This window comes from Procambarus clarkii, chromosome 5 (genome assembly GCF_040958095.1).
Source record: "Procambarus clarkii isolate CNS0578487 chromosome 5, FALCON_Pclarkii_2.0, whole genome shotgun sequence".
NCBI classification, from domain to species: domain Eukaryota; kingdom Metazoa; phylum Arthropoda; class Malacostraca; order Decapoda; family Cambaridae; genus Procambarus; species Procambarus clarkii.
The window spans coordinates 40,798,793-40,820,871 of record NC_091154.1 but is presented as its reverse complement, the minus strand read 5'-3'; the positions used below and the strand labels follow the sequence as shown (position 1 = coordinate 40,820,871).

At 37.7% G+C, this 22,079-nt stretch overlaps 2 protein-coding genes across 32 annotated transcripts in view; both read right to left on the bottom strand.

Annotated features, from left to right (window-relative positions):
• The window catches only part of LOC123763249 (uncharacterized), a 199,257-nt gene extending 198,087 nt beyond the window's left edge, over positions 1-1,170 (bottom strand). The window contains exon 1 of one of the 2 annotated variants that reach the window (XM_069301921.1): positions 1,034-1,170. The gene's annotated coding sequence lies outside the window, so the exon portion shown is untranslated. The remainder of the gene's footprint in view (positions 1-1,033) is intronic. The other variant, XM_069301920.1, reaches the window with a different exon arrangement.
• A 3,755-nt stretch (positions 1,171-4,925) lies between these two features.
• Positions 4,926-22,079, bottom strand: part of LOC123763178 (protein GOLM2) — a 55,874-nt gene continuing 38,720 nt past the window's right edge. For 11 of the 30 annotated variants that reach the window (XM_045750197.2, XM_069301776.1, XM_069301768.1 and 8 more), the window contains 2 exons: positions 15,502-16,051; positions 8,957-9,171 (listed from right to left, as the gene is read on the bottom strand). In XM_045750197.2, the coding sequence (XP_045606153.1) occupies positions 15,504-16,051 (548 nt within the window). In that variant the 3' untranslated portion in view covers positions 8,957-9,171; positions 15,502-15,503. Of the gene's footprint in view, positions 9,172-15,495; positions 16,052-20,680; positions 20,763-22,079 lie in introns of those variants that run through there. The other 19 variants (XM_045750287.2, XM_069301834.1, XM_045750297.2 and 16 more) reach the window with 9 other exon arrangements.

The following is a 22,079-nucleotide window of genomic DNA, read 5'->3' as shown; positions in this document are numbered from 1 at the left end:
AATAAAAAAAAATTGATCTCATATATAATGAAATGGGTAGCTTTATCATTTCATAAGAAAAAAATTAAAGAAAATATAATAATTCAGGGAAACTTGGCTTATTATTCAAATCGGGCCTTGCATAGTAGGCTGAGAAGTGCGTTCTGGCTACTAGGTACGACATATATATATATATATATATATATATATATATATATATATATATATATATATATATATATATATATATATATATATAATGTATATGAGGTACCACCTCTGGTTCGAATTTGGTTTGGTTTCTTTTGAAATGATTATTTACATTAGGTTTGATTATGGTTAGTTTTGGTTATCATATTAGTGAAATTTCATCTTAATCTTCATGAACTAACCGCAACCTGATGTAAATAGATAATTAATGGGAAAACAATCTCAATCAAACCAGGGTAAAACAAAGAACATAAATATTAGTTTATCACAATTTGAACACGACGCAAATGCTGAATAACAATGACCGCCAGATCGCAGGTGTTAATTGCCATTCCAAGCGTGATTGTCACTGCTTGGCCTTGGGACTCGGTTAACTGATCGAAACAGTCCATAATTTATTGGGTAATAGAGGGGGAAAAATGCTTGGCACTTGTCTCAAAACTTTTTCCAGCTTGACAAATTGATCTTACATCACCCAAGCTAATTTTCTGTCAGCTGATTTGAACGGCGTGCTGGTATGCCAGTGTCGGATGAAGGATGTATGGAGGTTCTTCTTGTCAAGGCAAAGTCTGCTATCGCGGTTACCCGCCCAGTGACAGGCAGGACAAGCAAGTGTTTAACCTGACTGACCTAGTGGCGGGAATTTTGTGCATTGCCACTGACAAGAACTCATAATATCAGATATACTTATGATGCGTTTTTTGCGCTTCTTGAATGTTAGAAACTATAAAATATGAGAGCAGCAATCAGTTAGTCCATGATTTACTTTTCAAACAATATTTCAGGTGGAATATTATAAAAAAAACTATATTTTTTTCCTTCATGTCATCAAAGAACTACTTACAAGGCCATCCAGAATGTTATAATATGTTGGGAAATGTTACATTAATTTGCACACAGGCGAGTTTCATCACACTTCACACATAAAATCGCGACGTGACACGACACACATCCACCTCTCACCACTGCACGAATAACACTACTGACTGGAAGGTTTAAGGCGAGCGTTCACTCGCTATCAGCAGTTGCCCATTACTCTTATTTTCTGTATCTGGTAAGCGATGCATGTGAATACATATATACACTGTACTGCAACATTTTTAGTTTACTTAATATATGATAATTCATTGTATCAGAGGACAGACAGCCAGAGTGCATATATACATATCAATTTAAGCTTGTATCGAGTTCGGGTAAGGGGGGAAGGTGGGTATCATGCTCCCAATATGCACTCCTGTGAGGGGTAGTGAACCACATTCTCATTTCGTCGGTGGACCCGATATCTCTCGTGTGAGGTAGTTGACCCCATACCCATCCTGCAAGTGATAGTGGACCCTCATACCCATTCTGAGTGTGGTAATGGAACAAGTTGAAGCATATAACTTGTTGAAGCATTTTTTATATAGAAACTATATATATATATGTGTGTGTATATATATATATATATATATATATATATATATATATATATATATATATATATATATTATATATATATATATATATATATAATATACACAATGCAACCTGTGATTCAACTGAATCTACTAGGGGTCCGGAAGCATCCAATGAACCCCAACCAGGGGTTTCATGCATTGCCTCCATGCACTCTGGCTGTGGTCTGGGGGTTCTACCTCAAATGCTGTTCTTCAAGTGCACAATGAAATCCCATTAACGTCATGTATCAATGAGAAAATCAGTAGGAGCTATTGTACATGATGTTTATATGATTTCATTGAGCATTTGAAGAGAAGCGATAGAGGTAGAACTGGACCACAACCAGAGTGCACAGCCAGATTTGCATATACTGTATTAGCTTCTCCCCAGATAACAAGTTTATTCCATCTCTATTTCCGAGTTGAATGCTCTAAGGCCCTTAACCTACTTAAGGTTTTTTCCCATACTTCTTGGGGAGCGGATAGATATGCTTCTCCTTCTACTCTTCGCCGTCTTGATGCTTTGCACCATACTGGGTTGCGTCTCAGCTCTGGTGCCATTCGTTCGACTCCCGCCCTCAGTTTGTATGTTGACACTGGCTTCCTTTCTCTCCAGGACCGCCGTGATCGCTACTGTCTTCGCTATCTTGCACGGTCCTTACAACATCCTTCCTCTCGCCTCTGTCGTGCATTGACTTTTCCTCCTGTGGTTCCTGTTCCTCTTCATCGCCTCCCTCTTTCTGTCCGGTTGTCTCGCTTACAGGATTCTCTTTCTGTTCATATTTCTAATGTTTCTCCTCGTATTGTTCCTTGCCTCCGTGGAGAGTCTCCCTTCCAAAGTTTTGTACGTCCTTGACTCGCGTCACTAAAGCTTTTACCCTCCTACGGTTCTAAAACGCCTTTTCCTTGAGCACTTTTCTTCGCACTCCCACTCTATTTCCGTTTTCACCGATGGGTCGAAGTCTGCGGACGGTGTGGGCTACTCTGTTGTTTTTCCTGACCGCACTTATATGTGTCGCCTCCCTTCGGAGGCTAGCGTCTTCACAGCAGAACTTTATGATGCTCCCCGTCTCTTGCTTTCTCATTGTCATTCCTCCTTTGTCGTTCTAGTTGACTCTCGTAGTGCCCTCATGGCTCTAGGGTCCTTTAATCCTGTCCATCTGGTGGTCATCGAGATTCAACATTGGCTGTTTCTTATTTCTAGTAAATTTAAATCAGTAGATTTTCCCAGGGACGTTACACTCACGGGGACCAAGCAGGGGGCACCACCATATATCAGGGTGAGGCCAAACACCAGTGACAAATAGGGCAGAACCACCCCCCCCCCACCAAGGCAAAAACAAAAAGAAAAACAAAACCCCGCAGAGGAACAGAGCCGGCCGCTGTGATAAGTGACAACTAGCTGCCCAGTACCCTGCGCCCCTACCAGTGCGAAAACTGTCTCTTACCCTAAGGTTACCTAGGGGAGACAAAACCCCCAAGTACCCAAAGAGCAGCCGAGAAACTGAGCAGTAAAACGGACACACAGAGGCAGACCCCGAGGAACTTGTGGAAGGTAACCCCAAGCTCCAAGGGCAGTACTTACAAGGCACCTAGGGAAGGGAACCCTAGGCGCATGCAGCCCGAGTACTGAGGAATAACTCCTGGCTCTCGCACCCCTGGAGTACAGCAGCCACACACAAGGCACAGTGCCGCACAAAAACACTGGAGGCAGAGCACACAACCCAGCCGATAGCATCAGCCTAAAGAACTGGGGTCACTTGGGGTGTGGATCGTAGGTCTGGGGCTGACCCTCCCCCCTCCCTGGGGGGGGGGGGCTGCGCAGACAGCGGCGCAACGACGGGTGACGTCATACTAGTTTGCTCGTTTTTGTTTGGGAAGTTCTATCCACTCGTTCGGCTTTTGGTTGCAATTTTCACCAGAATAGGGGTTTGTTTTGGGACGCCTACCTTTCTGGATGCCTAACCAGGTCTATGGTAGACATATAATGCTCCCAATTACACGGGGGTTTCTATAGGCCATTGCTCCCCTTGCCTCTCTAGAGGGGGGCCAGGTTCGGGCTCGTGGTCCCCGGTAGGCCCATAAAAACTCCATACACATGACTGATGCCAAAGTCTGACATTAGCATATCAGCCTAGTAGGCTCCCGGGAGCCGTAGGGGCTCCCCCCCCCCCCAGAAAAAAAACACATTCCTGTACCTTCATTTGGAGCTGAAGATGTGCATGAACGTTTCAAAATATTCTAGTTAAATCCAGGGATAAAACAGAAATGAATCTTTGAATATAATGCCACATACTAAAACAAACTTGAGTTTGTGGACAAATGCAAATTTGGTGATTTGGTAAAGCACTTGAGTGGCATCTCAGGTGTCTAGCTAGCATCTCAGTAGTGCCACTCTTGTAGTTTTCTGGAGTTTCAGATTTCCGCAGTTTCAGTCTTAAGTGTTTTTCCAACACCTTGCCCGAAATGTTGCGCATATTAGTGGCTTTAGGCATAGTATGTACTAGTTCTATCTAGAAATCCAGCATTATGCTTGCAACTCATTTTGAATGAAGTATTTTTACCTGAATAAACATTATCTTATCTATGTACTTTAATAATAACAGACTGACCATTTTATGCATTTACTATGGATACAAAGATAAAATAAACTTTATCATAAAATCTGGTAACCCAATTTTAAAATAAAACCATATTTATCATCATTTCTTAAGAACTGCGTGAAACTTGGACTTGAGCTTGTGCTTTGCCTTGTTGGCATAATTATGTAACAACAATACTGCTCATGACTCATATGAGAAAACACGTGTGGGAATATGAACCAGTCTAGACAACTTAGTTAGATTTTTCAACAATATTTTATTGGATAGTGCCAAGTTAATAATCTGAGCTTATTCAAACCCTTTTATATGACCAACACCATTATTATACCACAGCTTTCAAGAGCTGTTTAGTCTTATAAAAACCCTTAAGACTAGCTAAAATCATAAAAATTTTGAATGCAAATGCTAATGCCCTTAAATAATTTTAAGATTCTCATCTATAATTAGCTTAGAAATAACATTTATACAGTATTGTAGTACTAATAGCTTGGCAAAATAATTTATCAAAATGAACTTTAAACTAAAATACAGTACAATATGTGGCAATATTTTATGAAGATATTGTTTTGTCAAATGAAGTTAACAAATAGTGTCTAAAGTTTACATCTTTACAGTACTAATATTTGTTAACCCACTATGTGCTGGCCAACACATTTAATTACTCTGACACATTAAAAGGTAACAAAGACATTAGGAATTTATTTTTGTAGTGTTTATATTTTGTCAAATCGGTTCACTCTTATAAATAGAAAGTATATTAACATCTAATACTGGAAGTTGAATTTGAAATAAGGATACACTATATGGTTACAAAATTACAATTACTTTTATCAGTGCTGGTGTGGTAAAATAAAATTATATGGCATGTCCTGTCTGTTTTCTTTCACAATTCTATAACATTCCCGAGGTAAGACCAGCCTGGAACTTCAACATGAAAAGGAGACCGACTTTGCGGACACCACAGGAAGCATAACCTTTCCTAACTCATTTGTCTTGCAAATTGGTTTTGTTTAATGGGATGGCAATCCAAAATATTACTCAATTATTGTTTTCTATTGTATCATACAATAACCGAAGGCGAGTGATCATTGTCTCAAAATGTGTTATGTTTCAACAATTATACAATATTAATGTTTAGCTATTTCCCTACACTGGATTCACATATAAAATGTTTGTTTTTGTCAGTTACGACTATTCATTAAAGGCAGAAAATAATCCTGTATTTTGTCTTAAGATCATAAGCAACCAAAATAAATAAGTGTTAAAATTAAACCCGATATATTTTGATTACAAAATATATAGTAACAATGCATTACAGCTGTGTTGGCATAGTGTGTGGTGCTTAATTTTGTCTACAATACTAGTGTCTCAATTCTACTGTACTCTCATTAATGTAAATGGCACATTTAACATCAAAGTGATACCACAAGTTGGTCCTATATTTGCCAACAAACCATTATTCCACTTCAGTAAACACACAAATTGATTGCAAAAATTATCATTTATACCAGTTATAAACAGTAAATTTATTCAGCTAAAAAAAATATAAAAACTTGGTCAAGAGTTTATAGTTGCTTCTATTTATTCACGTCTACAAGGTCATCTGTAGGGGCAGATTATTATCAGAACTAAATTTTATACTTTACTAACCACAATAGGGCTTTATGACTATTGATACACAGGTACAGTATTACATTGTAAGAAGTAACAAAATAATAGGTTCATTTACCTGAAGGCCACCAACCCTAGTGGCCTCGACGAGGACAGAAAGCCGGTGGCTTGTCGAAGATCCCCCCATTTGCCTTGATGTGATACCTTTCCCACTAAACTATATCAAATTAAAACAAGCATAATATTTTATGAGATAAAACAAAAAATTATTACTTTTTTTATATAAATACTATATCACTTCTGTATGACATTTTGGTTGAGGCATTTCAGGACAATCCCAAGGCCATAAAAAATTCAAACCATGTACTGTACTTGGAAAATGATGGGATAAACAGTATCGCTTAATAAACTATAGCACTCTCAATGTTGAAAATATGACCATGTTTAGAAAAGAAAATTTTCTATAATATATTGTAATTTACAGGAAAGGAAGGTTTTGATTGCTTATGATCTTTAAGTTGATGAGTTCATTTCCAGTGAACAGCATTATCTAGATTAACTAATTGGTAATGACTCCAACCTCCTTTAATTATTTGGCTGCATACATTTATATTTTACCATTTCAAAACTATATTTTAGTATATATACACTATAAAGTGATACATTTGTTAAAATATTAAAATAATCAATTTAGCTCAAATATTCCTCTAAATACTTCCTGTATGGTGTGCAAGTATCCTACCAATACCAATGCAACACTAGGGTTATGGCAGCACAGCAAACATGTTTGCAACATTTGCTCAAACCATTAGAATGCAAAAATATTGGTGAAAATCTTGGTTGTTTCTACAGTACTTTCCATATCTTTACCCTCTTGTAGTGCAATGTGCACAACATAATGTACTTGAGCTTGATTCCTGACCAGGGTGAGACATTCAGGCACGTTTCCTTATACCTAATGGCTCTGTTCACCTAGCAGTAAACAGGTACTTGTGAGTCATGCAACTGTTGTGGGTTGTGTACTGGTAAAGGTCAGTCACTGGCATGGTGGGACCTTGATATGTCTAGCAGACATCCCGTCCCTGACTATGGGAAACCCTATCTTGTAACCATCTACGTTACACTGTCGTAATATCTGGAATGTTTAATAATTTGTCAAACTTATAAATGTTAAAAATGAGAAGTAAAAGGAAAAAACTATATTGTCAAAAAAGAAACTTTACCAAAATGTTCTTAATTAGGTCCCGGTTGATTACAGTAATTCCCTATCACAAACATGATGACGAGATACACACAATTATTGTTCATTTGTTCCTGCATGTAAATATGAAAATAACTGTCTTCAATAAAGTACAGCATGGATGGGTGAGTTATAAATGCTCAGGGAATATATTGAGACATATAGTACAGCATATGTATGCTGTGCAAATGAATGCAGACACTCCACCCAAGACACTATGGAATTCTCTAAGTAACAAACTTGGTTTCCAACATTAAATATTGGCTAATTACTACAGTAGATTAAAACCAGTTGATGCAAACTAAATTAAAGTCACTACTTCAACTAATCATCACAAACATTGTACAAGTTATGAAGAAAGCAGTTTTCGTCATCACTATCACACTAAAGGTACATGTAAAAATAAAAATCATCTGATGCATGATGCACTTGAATGTGTTTTTAATCTGATCACCTTTTAATTAAATATAAGGGATCTCAAGACTACCTTGACCATAATTACAGTACATTCTACTGATCTATGATTGAAAGCAGTTTTTGTTAGTGAGTAGAACTACAGGATAAGAGAAAGAATTAGTCACCAGACATATTGCAGTCAGTGGAAGATGAAACACATGTGAGAATAATGTTATAAGAAAACTAACATCCCAGTTAATGAGAAGCAAGCACAATCACCAACAGTTATTTAATGAGTGGTTTGTTCTTTTTCAAGAGGAATCTATGTACAATATTTCTTAAACTACAGTATCTTTATACTGCTTAACAGATTAAAGCTTCTATATACTGTAATACAAATCTACTCCCTTTAAGCCTTTAAGAAATCCTATATATATGACACAATGTAAAATTTTCCAAGTTAATTTTATTATAATATATGCTTAAAAAACTAGAAAGCAACCACTTCCCCTTTTAAAACACTACTATATATATATTATACCTAGGAGAAGAATAGAGAAATAAATAACGTGTAACTGCCACTTGACTATAAACAACCAGCCTTCATTGTGTTTCCATGGTCTTGAGCCTTAATACAGGAGTTGACTGCATTCAGTCGTCTATATGGACTACTGAAGGCATATGTCACACACACTGTTTCACTGTAATGTTTTAATAATTACCAGGAGGAGAAACACATGACACTGAATGTTGGCTCTACTTGAAGGGTATTCCATCAATGTTATGTTGTTGCTGTTGGCTTCAATGATGCCTGGTTTGACTTTATTGATGCCTGAGTTGGCTTTGACACACTATGTAAATATTTGTCTTGCATTACAAGGTTGAAGTTTACCCTTATACACCACAAAAGTTAGAAAACTTGCTTAGTTTAGCAAGTGAAATATAGTTGTGAAATATATTCCTACATAAGAAATCAGCATTACAAAAGTATTTATGATTAACGTGAACATAGCTACAGTACTCTTCTTTCAACTCGCAGAAGAATTTACTTAAGTGACTAGCAGTTATGCTTAGATTTTTGTGCAATATTATAAAATGGTCCCCTTAAAAATAAAATGGTACTAAAGTTAGAAAAATTAAATATTGGATTTCCGAACAGGATCACTAATATAGTGTGATTAAAAACAAAAATCTTATTTGCTTTAATCCTATTTTCCTTTTAAAATTTTTTAAAAAATTCTGGGCGTCCTGACATAAAATAATCACATATAAAAATGTACACTCAATTTAAACCTACAAACACTAAAAACTACAGTAATCAAAACAATCTACAGCTTTCCTAAGTATTCACATAAGTTACATTTTTCTCGAAAGTAAAAACATCAATGAAATTCAGGCCTTCTGAGATTTCGGATGTTATTATCGAGGTTATTTTCGTAATAATTTCCTTGGTTGCCAAGGTCTTCTCCCATATTCATATCTTGATGAGTATCCTCTTGAGGGAGGAATGGATGAGGAACCTCAAGAGCTCCCACCATGTTGTTTCCATTCCTTTGAAAGTCTTTTTTACCGTCTTGACCTTGATCCTCGTCCATATTGCCATTGTTGTGCTTGATATCATTGCCTTCCTCATCTTGGTCATCCAATAGGTCCTCAACAATTTTCTCCTCTTCATCTATAGCTGCGTCCAAATTGTCTGTTGGATAAGAAAGACACTAGAAATAAATACAAGAAATTGTAAACTACCCACAGGAAGAGAGAGAGATTTACCGGGTTCAGTCAATGAACAATACTGTGCTATGACAAAGACTCTAAGACAGAATATACAGCACTACACTGTGAATATATGGATCTTGCATGACCTTCATTACTGTTGCATTAATTGAATGAAGAAGACAGCTGTTCTGTATTGTCAGAATGATTAACAATTAAAATTTGGTTGACAAATAAATGTTTCAATTTAAAAAAAAATCTTCATTTCTGTCATATCAAAAGTAAATAATAATAATTTGTCTTATAACTTAATTTTAGTTTATCAGTTGCAAGTCTATATACTGTTTCACTGAGGATAACACTGCGAAATCAAGTTATGAAACATTCACGTACACATATATATTAACTGCTGGAGCAATTCATAAATCATTATTACAAGCATATTCCCCACATAGGCCTACACTACTGTTAGTTTTCCATTGTAATTTACACATTGGCAAGAAAGAGAACACCCTTCACCATGGAAGCAAAAGACTTGGTCAGTAGGCCTACTGAAGGGTCATAACTTTGCATCAGGAGGTATGCGGTCATGAAATATAAGGCTCTAAATTCGTGTATATTTGAATACAGTAATAATAGATCTGATAATGTTTATAAATAACATTACATGGCTTGACTTGAAATATAATACTTTATGACTATCTTATAAAAATATACAGTATGTATGCAGAGAGAAATGCTTTAACATAGACCTACATGAATGGCCTATCCAAAAGCAACAAAATATATATAATGCAGAGATTTATAGAGTAATAGAAGGTATTCATAACGAATAATGGAAAGGGTGTTTGAAAATTATTTATTGTTTTGCTACAAATCAAAAAGTCAACTACATATCTTTAAATCTAAACCATTATCAATGAATTAGTCAATGAAGTAATATCACAATCTACTTCAGTCACAAAAGCATGGTGGCACAAGCAGAATATTCCATAAATATTACCCTTGCTAAATATAATATCAATAGCACTAACTGTTTCCCCCTCCCCCAACTGCCCACAACAATGGGCACTGAGCCTGCACTCTGTCTACCCATACTATTTAAAGTATTTACACTCCTTTACAAACAAAACTATTTATTAACTTTAAAAAAAAAAAAATTACAAGTTACGTAGTACACTTGGTTTCATTCTCAACTCTCAGTCGGGGATCCTGGGTTTGATTTGTGGATGGGACAGAAATGGTTGGGCATGTTTCCTCTCCCCTAATGCACCTGTTTACCTAGCAATAAGTAAGTCTCCAGGAGTTAGGCAACTGCTGTGGGGTTGCATTCTAGGGAAGGTCACTAGTTCTATCTAGGGAGGTACTATACAAACCTAAAATATATATATATATATATATATATATATATATATATATACACAGGCTTCCTGTTCCTGACAGTGGGATTATATTCTCAAAATACTTCATAAAGTCATATAATAAAGATGTGAAAAAGTACCTTTGATTGACATTTAAGAGGGACCAAAGAGCCAAAGCTCAACCTCTGTAAGTACAACTAGGTGAGTACACATACATACTCTTAGGTAATTACACATACTGTACTGTATACACAAGGTTAAAGGCATTAAATATGCCAAAACTAGAAGACAGAAGAAAAAGAGGTGATATGATCACTACATAAAAAATGGTAATGGGAATAGATAAAATTTATAGGGAAGAATTCCCCGAGACCTGGAATTTCAAGAACAAGAGGGCATAGATTTAAACTAACTAAACAAAGCTGCCGAAGAAATATAAGAAAATTCACTTTCACAAACAAAGTGGTAAACTGTTGGAACAAGTTAGATGAGAAGGTGGTTTAAGCCCAAACCATCAGTAGTTTCAAAGCATTATATGATAAAAAAAAGAGTGCTTGGAAGACGGGACACCACGAGTGTAGCTCTCATCCTGTAACTACACTTAGGTAATTACATACATTAGGGGCCTCGTGACCAAGTGGACAGCGCTCAGGGGTTGTAGTCCTAATTTGATTTGATAATTTGATTCCTGGCCGAGGCAGAAACAAATGGGCAGTTTCTTTCACCTGATGAGTCTGTTTACCTAGCAGTAAATAGATACCTGGGACTTAGTCAGCTGCTTCCTGGGATGTGTGGGTATTAAGAGAGAAATATATGTAGTAGACATTATAGAGGAAAAATAGATTAGTTAGATTAGTTAAAAAGACAGGATCCAAGAGCAAATAGCTCAATTCTGCAGGCACAAATATTAAATACAAATGATATAGCTAAATATTGGATGGGGTCTCCACATTCCCCCCCCCCCTTCCCTGACCCCCAAAAAATGGATAAATAATTCACACACATTAGGCTTATATCGACCCCCCCCCCCCCGAACCAAGGTCGAATTACTGACCCTGCCCAGGATGCAACCCCACAACAAACTGACTAACTCCTGAACTCCTGAATACCTACTTACTGCTAGGAGAACAGGGCTTTAGGTGATAGGAAATGCCTCCAACCACTTCTGTTCCACATGGGATTCGGAACCGGAATTCTCGATTGAACGAACCCGACTGTACTACTGGGATCCCTCAATGAAGCATGGGAACTGTGCCAACCAACCCTAGGGCAAAAAATCTGGTTACAAGAGACACACACACACACAGCATACTCTCATTGAACCCCACTCTTAGTACAATGGAGAAGGGCCAGGATAGCCACAGACTAAACAAAACCAAAACTAGTTTTCCTACATTTCTCAAGTTAACACCCAGTTAACAATGTCAGGGAAACAAAATCATCCTAACTAGAAACCAAAACTAGTTTTCCCACATTTCTCAAGTAAACACCCAGTTAACAATATCAGGGGAAACAAAATCATCCCAACTAGACTACATGCATGAGCCATAGAAGTGCATGAACAAACTTAGCTCTAAAGCCTTGGTCTGTTGAGTCCCAAAGGTAATGCCATGATAATGATCCAAATCAAGTCATTATCTATGGTCACTGCAATCAGTGCCAGGAAAAAGAACCTGGAACAAAGCTGAAGCAAACTGCAAAGTTTAGAGACTTGAAAAATGGCTGGGCACCATACTGTGTAGCAAATACTAAGACATGAAACCCTTTGCACAAAAACTCTTGGTGAATAACCTGGCACCTTAACTGAATTGGTTTTTGCACAGCATTTTCTGCACAAAGTGATGAGGAGCACTTCACCTGCCTTAGTTGTACTAGCTACTGCTGTCACTTGCTACCAGTTTCTTTACGGGCTCACCATAGCCCGTGCTACATGGACACTTCGTCCTGAGTAGCTAAATCTGAAACAACAACAACATGCTACCAGTTGTTTTAGATGATAGTTGCAAGTTACATAGTTTCAGAATTATTATTGGCTATCTTCGGAGGTCCCAGTGATCGTTCAGAGAGGGTGTTTAATGGTTTGATGTGTTCTTTTTGTCATAGAGAGCAGTGATTAAGATGTGGTCTCTGTTGTTCTCAAAACTTCACAACATTAGTCAGGAACTAATAAACTGTACTAGCAATAATCTAAGTGGGGAAGGGAACTATCAGGAGAAAGCACAATCCATTACGACTATATAGCACTTAGAGGTAATCAGGATAAGAATTTAGGATGTGACAGGGAAAAGGAATGGTGTCTAACAGCTTGGACGGTCAGGGATTGAACTCCGACCTGCATGAAGCGAGACTGCCGCTCTACTGTCCTGCCCAAGTGGAAGTACAGTATGGGTATTATGGAGTAACAGGGTGGGGGTGAACAAGGAAGAGAAAAGGAAAAATGTGGAACAAGTAAAGAAAAGAGCCAAGAATGGAAAGGGAAGGATATGAAGAAAAAGAAGAGATCAGAAGTTAATAAATAAAAGGGAGAGAGTGTTAGTGGAATGGAGGGATTGTGGTTCAGAGAAGCAATCATGGGGATCTTGCTCAGAGAAACTTATCAATGAAATACATACATAAAAAAAAATAGAAAACAATAGTTAATGGAAAGGTAGTGTGGAAGTTAGTAAAACATTGCAAAACTGTCAAGTGAGGCTCAAATATGCTTGTAGGCAAAGAATCATACAAAGGAGAATACAGATACTCAGTGATAATAATTTTGTTAAGCTACATTCACATTGTAGATCAACATAATATTCAGCTAGAATAGAACGTATGGAAAGAAAAGTGAGAAACATATTTTGTGACTGATACAGAAGCCGGGAATCTGTATTAGCAGCATACTAACAAAAGTTGAGATTCAACATGAAGACAGGACTGCAACAATTTTCAAAGAAATAACGATAGTACTAGACTACAAATAGTTATGAGGACCTTTAAAAATTGCCTGTTTTAAGCAGTAATTACATGGAAGACACCCTTTAGTACAGTATGTGTAATATTCTTGCATATACTGTACATTCAGTATAAAGTAGTATGAAAAATAGCAAATTAAAAAACTTTTTTTTATTGTCAAGTACAGTGTTTTATGGAGAGCATTTATATTGTTAGAGTATTCAACATCCTTCAAAACTACACAAATTTGAGCATCTTAAAGCATGGGTGAGTGGCAAAACTAAATTATATATGAGCAAAATACTTAAGTCCTAAAGAAAAGGGGGGGCCTCATGTCAAAAGATCTCAAAATATAATGTCAAAATACACAAATATTTGGATTAGTAATAATAAAACACAACATACCTCTCATTTTCTTCAGGACATAAATTATACCCATAATTATACCAATACTATGCCCTATAGTTCTACTATGGTCATAACAATACCCTACAGATTTACAAAGATTACAAAAATATCCTGTAATTCTGTCAATGACAATATTAAGCAACAGAAGCTGAACTGAGAAAGGAAAGTCCTGAAAAAGAAATTGAGCAACTCTGAATATATGGGGAGGCGGTCAAAGAGCTTTGCAAACAGGTATATAATACTGATTCTGGAAGTCTTATCGAAGTCTTCCGACTTGTTTATGACGATGTCATGGTAGCCTGCTGCAGCTTCTCATCATTCTCAAAATGGCTTAATTGAAAGTTGGACTTTACATTACAAAATAGATAAGTAGCTTGAGGAAAGATCTTGGCTGTATGGAGGGTGCATATCTCGAGATGATTTCGGGGCTCAGCGACCCCGCGGCCCGGTTGTCGACCAGGCCTCCTACCAGACCATGATGTATCAGGGTGATTCAGTTCCTTAAAATGAGTCATTAGCCGATGCCGCTACAGCATGTAGTTTGTGGGCTAGTACATCGTCACGAAGCAGGAGTACACTTTTGGTTAGAATTCTCCATCATTTCTCCCAGATTACATCACACACTTTTTTTTGTGCAAGGCCAGCATAAAATTCATCGATGATTTTTTTACATAAGGCCGCATACAGTTCATTTATCACATGGCAGGTATTTGATCAGCAGAATTTCTTTGGAATCCTGGAAAACAGAGGCTATAATCCTACAGGTGGAGGGAAAACTCAAAATACTTTGGGGATTAAAGAATTCAGGTACTGTACTTCTATTGTATATATTCCATCTTTGACTCAAGGTTCCAATGATGAATCCAGATCTTCTCTGCCATCACCAGATAGGAAATAAAGTTAGCTGGATTGGTTTCATACAGTCAAAGGAGCTCACAACTATAGGCTGATGAGGTTCTGGGTAAACCATCTTGTAGAAAACTTAAGGCATTTCCAAATATTCATGGATAATAATCCCAATACTTCCCTGTGAAATGCTGACCTCAGTTCTTATTTTAATAACATTAATGTGTAGGTCCACATAATAACACTCATCTCAGGTCTCAGTGGTGACAAAGTGGCATATAAGGGGAAATCTGTACCATTCCTTCCCATCATATAACAATGAACATTCTTGGTGATAGAAGCTTCTTATGGTAGGAATCTTATGACACTCCACTGCTGAATTTTGCTAAAATTGTTCATTTTCTCAGTGTTGTTTTAAAGTCTCACTTTGAAACAATAAGAAGTATTTCCTTAGTGAAATTAACTGAAACAAATACTTATTCATTCAAATTTATTACTGAACTATAGAACCCTTTCAAAATTTTATTGCCCCATGATTTGCAAAAGTTTCCAACCGCCCCTCATATATAACAGTGTTATGATCTTCAATGCACACATCAACACATCAAAATAAGGACTCAACTTACCAATTGTAATGACAGCTTCCCAAGTAATTACTTTCCAAAAGACCACTAAATAAGCATGACATGCAAGCTATTTTACAGCAATTTTATTCATACAAGCAAGAAATTAACAGATATAGTAAACAGAAAAATAGGTACAGGTACTTCTATTTGTGTCCTAGATGGCCATTTACTTGTGAAATTTCAGGTACATCTAGTTGTTCCTGGCCATTATTGTGATTTTCATCCTCTTGTTCATGTTGTGCTTGTGGCTCATCAATTTGTTCTTGAGCATTATTGTGAGCTGTGTCGTCTTGTTCTTCACGTGCTTGTGGTTCATCGATTTGTTCTTGAGCATTATTGTGAGCCGTGTCGTCTTGTTCTTCACGTGCTTGTGGTTCATCAATTTGTTCTTGAGCATCATTGTGGTCAGTGTCATCTTTATGTTGCACTTCTGGCTCATTAATTCGTTTTAAAGCATGATTTGTGCCTTTAGAATCCTGGTGATGTTGCTGGTGATATTTGCTTATTTGGCTGACAACCTTTTCTTGATGTTTTCCATCTTTAAACAATCTTAAAGATTCTTTTCCATCTTGAAATTCATGATATCTAGCATTTTGTACTTCTTCAACAAATAATTTATTTTCTGTTTCTCTTAAATGCTTGTTGAGTTCCATTATATTCTCTTGACCTTTTGTATTCATTACATTAGAATCTGAAATATTAAGTGAAGGTTTGAAAAATCTTACTGTATATAAAATACAAATTTTGCAATGGTAAGGAAATGTTAAGAAAAATAAAAACAAAGTAAAATATAACAAACTGCAGTAGATATGTTTTGATTGTGGGTGAATAAGAGCACTATTCCGGGTCCCTCTTGATGCATATATATTATAAAATATGGATATATAGAGGGAGGGAGTGAGGGAGTGGGGGTGTTAATGAGCAATACAATGTGAGCTGGGGGTTGTGGGTTATGGTCGGGGGGCAGGTGGGTATGACGGTCTGTTGCTAGGATGGGAGAGTTTGGGGAACATGGGAGGATTTGGAGGGATGGAAAGGTGGGAGGATGTGCAGAGGGTGGAAATGTGTGGGTTGGTTGTATACCTGATTTTCAAACATACATATAACACATACATACATACTTACAGTATATATAAATACCTGATATATGTACAGTATGTGTTTTTAGGCATATAGTTAGTGAAGGATTGGTGCGGTAGTTGGGTGTTATATAGGATATGGGTGTGTGGGTAGGGGTACATACATGGATGTGATGGACATATAGTTGGTGGTGGTTGTTGGGTGTGGGTGTGATGCTTATGGTGGATGTGTGTGTGTTGCCTCTGGTAGGTCAGATGGGGTGAGAATGGGCATATGGTGAATGAAGTGGGTGTGATAGATGGGATTGTTAGGGGTGTTAGGTGGCATGGGTGTGTACTCACCTAGTTGTGTTTGCAGGGGTTGAGCTCTGGCTCTTTGGTCCCGCCTCTCAACTGTCACTCAACTGGTGTACAGATTCTTGAGCCTATTGGGCTCTATCATATCTATATGTGAAACTGTGTATGGAGTCAGCCTCCACCACAACACTATGGGATTGTTGGGTGGGATAAGTGTGTTGGTATATAGTGGGTGGGGTGGGAGTGATGTATCAGACCTGGCATGAGGACCGGTGCTATGTGCAATCAGGTACAATGTTGTCATGGGCAGCTAAGGCACAGAACTGTACATTCCCCATTGTTCCTGTACCATGGAAAATTTAAAGCCCATCGCCTGTTGCCATGCACTTGCTTGCTTTGAGGTGCTTTACTTTTCTGCTGATATTTTTCCTTTTGGCCTGTGTTGATCTAGTATCCACAGCCTTCCTGGTTCCCAGTAGATGGTCATGGCTCACAAGGACCTAACAGGTTTTTTTTTAGACTTGAAGATAACCAGGCTGGTAGCTCAGAAAGCCACCTAAGAGGGCACTCCAGGAAAAATAATTCTTACAAAACCCCAAGTTATCCCTACCAGGAATGCCTAACCTAACAGAGTCATAAGGGTAATTTTTGGTGACAAGATAAGATTCTCAGCTAGGAAAACATTGTTTACTTTTAGTGAAGTGGCCACAGTAGTAAAGTACTGTACTGTATTTAAAATTCAACCCATTCTTAACCCGTGTACTGTGGCTAAATTTTGAAATAAGACGTCTGTCAGTGAGCAAAAATAAAATAATTTTTCTTTAAAAAATTATAGGAAACTGTATGTTAGGAATAGAAAAAATCAATTAAAAAAAGCGTAGAATGTAATGAAATGCCAATTTCTGTGAGAGCCCCAGTGGCTCCCTGAAGCTACCATCTCCAATTTAGGTGCCATCTCTTGCCTACTGGGGACCCGGAGTCAAAACCTAGTCCCCTCAGAGGCACAGGAAGCCATAGAATTTATATATTAAGTTATTTATTTACGGCACAACTGAGGACACCAATTAAGTCAGCAGGTCAAAGCAAACCACAGTTGCCTGCCTCTGAGACCTGCAGACATGAAAAAGATCATAGAATTCCTCAAAGTATGCAAACAATTTGTTGTTTGTTGTTTTAGATTCAGCTACTGGGAACAAAAGTTCCAAGTAGCACAGGCTATGTTGAGCCTGTATTACATAAGAACAAGGTAACTGCAGAAGGCCTATTGGCCCATACGAGGCAGCTCCTATCTATAACCACCCAATCCCACTCATATGTATGTCCAACCCATGTTTGAAACAATCGAGGGACCCCACCTCCACCACGTTATGCGGTTACTGGTTCCACAAATCAATAACCCTGTTACCGAACCAGTATTTACCCAAGTCTTTCCAAAATCTAAAACTTATCCAACTTATACTCATTGTTTCGTGTTCTGTCTTGTGTTGATACTTTTAATACCCTATTAATATCCCCTGCGTTATGTCCATTCATCCACTTGTAAACCTCTATCATGTCACCCCTAACTCTTCGCTGTTCCAGTGAATGCAATTTAAGCTTTGTTAATTATTCTTTCTTCATTTGAAAGATTTCTAATTTGGGGACTTAACTTAGTTATCCTACGCTGGACACGTTCAAGTGAATTTATATCCATTCTATAGTACGGCGACCAAAACTGAACTGCATAATCTAAATGGGGTCTAACCAGAGCAAGATATAGCTGAAGAACACCAGGTGTCTTGTTACTAACGCTTTATTAATAAATCCCAGTATCCTATTTACCTTATTACGAACATTCATGCATTGATCCTTTGGTTTTAAATTCTTACTAACCATAACTCCCAGATCCTTTTCACAATCTCAACACCATCTAGCTCGTATCTTGTAACTCTATCATCATTACCTAGCCTCAGAACTTTACATTTATCAGCATTAAACTGCATCTGCCAATCATTTGACCATTTCAAAACCCTATTTAGATCAACTTGAAGTGCTAGCGAGTCTTCTTCCGTGCTAATTTCTCTACCGATTTTTGTATCATCGTCAAATTTGCAAATGTTGCTACTCAAACCTGAATCCAAATCATTTATATATATTATAAACAACAGAGGTCCCAATACAGAGCCTGCAATGCTCTTGGTTGTTTACGGCCCCGGATGCCCCGTTTTGGTTGTTGGGGTCCGGACTTGGGGGTGGGGGTCGCTTCGGCTCTGGCTCCTTCCGCTCCTCTTCCTTTCCCTTCTGTTCTGCACACTTCCTCCCTTGCTTCTGGCTCTATAGGCCATTGCTCCTTGTGCCTCTCTGAGGGGTCCAGGTTCTGGCTTGTGGTCCCCGGTAGGCAAGAACTCCAAGCACTTTGATGCCAGAAAGTTATACATATCCATTCAGCGTAGGATGTCCAGCGTAGGATGACTAAGTTAATTCCCCAAATTAGAAATCTTTCATATGAAGAAAGATTAACAAAGCTTAAGTTGCATTCACTGGAAAGGCGAAGAGTTAGGGGTGACATGATAGAGGTTTACAAGTGGATGAATGGACATAACCGGGGGGGATATTAATAGGGTATTAAAAGTATCAACACAGGACAGAACACGAAACAATGGGTATAAATTGGATAAGTTTAGATTTAGGAAAAACTTGGGTAAATACTGGTTCAGTAACAGGGTTGTTGATTTGTGGAACCAATTGCCGCGTAACATTGTGGAGGTGGGGTCCCTCGATTGTTTCAAGCACGGGTTGGACAAGTATATGAGTGGGATTGGGTGGTTATAGAATAGGAGCTGCCTCGTATGGGCCAATAGGCCTTCTGCAGTTACCTTTGTTCTTATGTTCTTATGTTATGTTCATTCAGCCTGGATAGCTCCGGGGAGCCGACGGGGTTCCCCCCAGAAAAATTAAATATAGTACTGCACTGTATTTTAGTTTCTAATTCTTAAGGCTCTCCCTTTTTACTTTGTAAGAAAGTGTATAAGTGCAACATGCAGTATGGCAACACCTTCCATTTATTTCAGGTTTAAAGTTTCACACAATGTTTCTTTGGTATGTTAATTACATCTTTCATACGATTTGTGGTTGATGGAGACAGGTAACCTGCTAAGGTCATCAAGATCCCTCTAGCCAATGGCTGATAATAACCCAGGATGCAGCCCACATCAACTAGTTACAGTGCTGGTATATGTACTGTTAGGTCAACACAGGTATCCAGTGTAAGGAAATGTGGCAATAACTTAAGGATTTAAATTTGTAAGTTTTAAGAGGATTATCTATAATGTATCTTAATCATAACTGCAATAAATTCATTATAATAGTTACTAAAAGATGCGAGGGATGAAGTCTTGCAGATATTAAAAGTATCTTCATGAACCAATCATATTTATCTAACCACTTATCTTGATAATGACTGCAATGTTGCCAGGTATGAAAGCCCTTTAATTTCCAGCAAATGCAACAATACATTTGTTGAATTCTTTCTCAATAAATTTATGCCATCATCTCTAAATGTTTTGTGGCCTCCATCCTAGTCTACTGTTTTAATACAAATAATGTACAGAGTAAATTTGGATTGGACTATAAACATAATTCACTTATTTCATACAGCCTTACATTTGTCATTCTACAATACCAAGGAAGGAAAGTCAATGCCTTGCTTAGAAAGAAAGTCACAGCCGGTTCAAATCACAATCATGTACAATTACAATAATAACAAAAGAATTGTACCTCATGAATATTTTATCCTGTGCCACCATGCATAAAGCTCATTAACTCTATGTAACATACATACTTTGTCTAAAAAGTACAGAAGATGTTGAAACAAAAGGTGTACAGCATTTTACACTTAAAACTAAGTAAAAAAGATGAATACATAATCCCAAGAAGTCGATAGAGAGCCACATCCATAGAATTACCTCTTGCCATGGGCTCCTTGCATGACTCCATCATAATCTTCAACAGCTGGATAAAAATTCTGACCATGATAATCTGCAATGCCTTAAACCAAAAGGTCTATCAGAACAAACAGAACATAAAGCCAAATTTTCATTACAAGTACAGTACTGAAGTTTTTTTATATTATTTCTTAAAGAATGTGAAGACCTTAAAAGAAAGTATCTCAGATCATATTGTGTACATTTCTTACAGTAGTCTAGTTATAAAACAGTGGCTAATGCTTTTTCCAATTTAGGATAGTCTCAAAATGATTGATATGCTTGTCTCAATGCCACAGCACTTTACACATTCTCTAACTCTGAAAAATAACAAATTTAACTTTAAATTGTCATTTGCAATTTGAGTTTCTCATTCAAATATTTACTGTACTTACGTATCACCAAAATACATTTACAGTATTTTGTGAAAATTAATCAAACACCGAGGTACTATTAACGCATCTTATTTTAATTAATGCACAGTGTTAATTAGCCTCCTTTAAAGTTAAAATGGGGTGCTTCACAGAATATGCCTTAAGTTGCTATACTTTCCAGAATACCTTGTACATAATAATACAATGTAATTGTGGCAATAATACAGTACAGTATGTATATATGTGTATGTATGTATGTATATATATATATATAACTGAAAACTCACACCCCAGAAGTGACTCGAACCCATACTCCCACAACTGGTATGTACAGGGACGCCTTAATCCGCTTGACCATCACGACCGGACATAAGGAAGTGATAGCCGAGGCTATATGAACCACTTCCCCGCCGGCACTCGGATGGTAATCTTGGGCATAGCATTTTATCAAATCACCTCATTCTTTGGGGCACACGTGAGGAACACAAATGCAAACAAGCCTGAATGGTCCCCAGGACTATATACAACTGAAAACTCACACCCCAGAAGTGACTCGAACCCATACTCCCACAACTGGTATGTACAGGGACGCCTTAATCCGCTTGACCATCACGACCGGACATAAGGAAGTGATAGCCGAGGCTATATGAACCACTTCCCCGCCGGCACTCGGATGGTAATCTTGGGCATAGCATTTTATCAAATCACCTCATTCTTTGGGGCACACGTGAGGAACACAAATGCAAACAAGCCTGAATGGTCCCCAGGACTATATACAACTGAAAACTCACACCCCAGAAGTGACTCGAACCCATACTCCCACAACTGGTATGTACAGGGACGCCTTAATCCGCTTGACCATCACGACCGGACATAAGGAAGTGATAGCCGAGGCTATATGAACCACTTCCCCGCCGGCACTCGGATGGTAATCTTGGGCATAGCATTTTATCAAATCACCTCATTCTTTGGGGCACACGTGAGGAACACAAATGCAAACAAGCCTG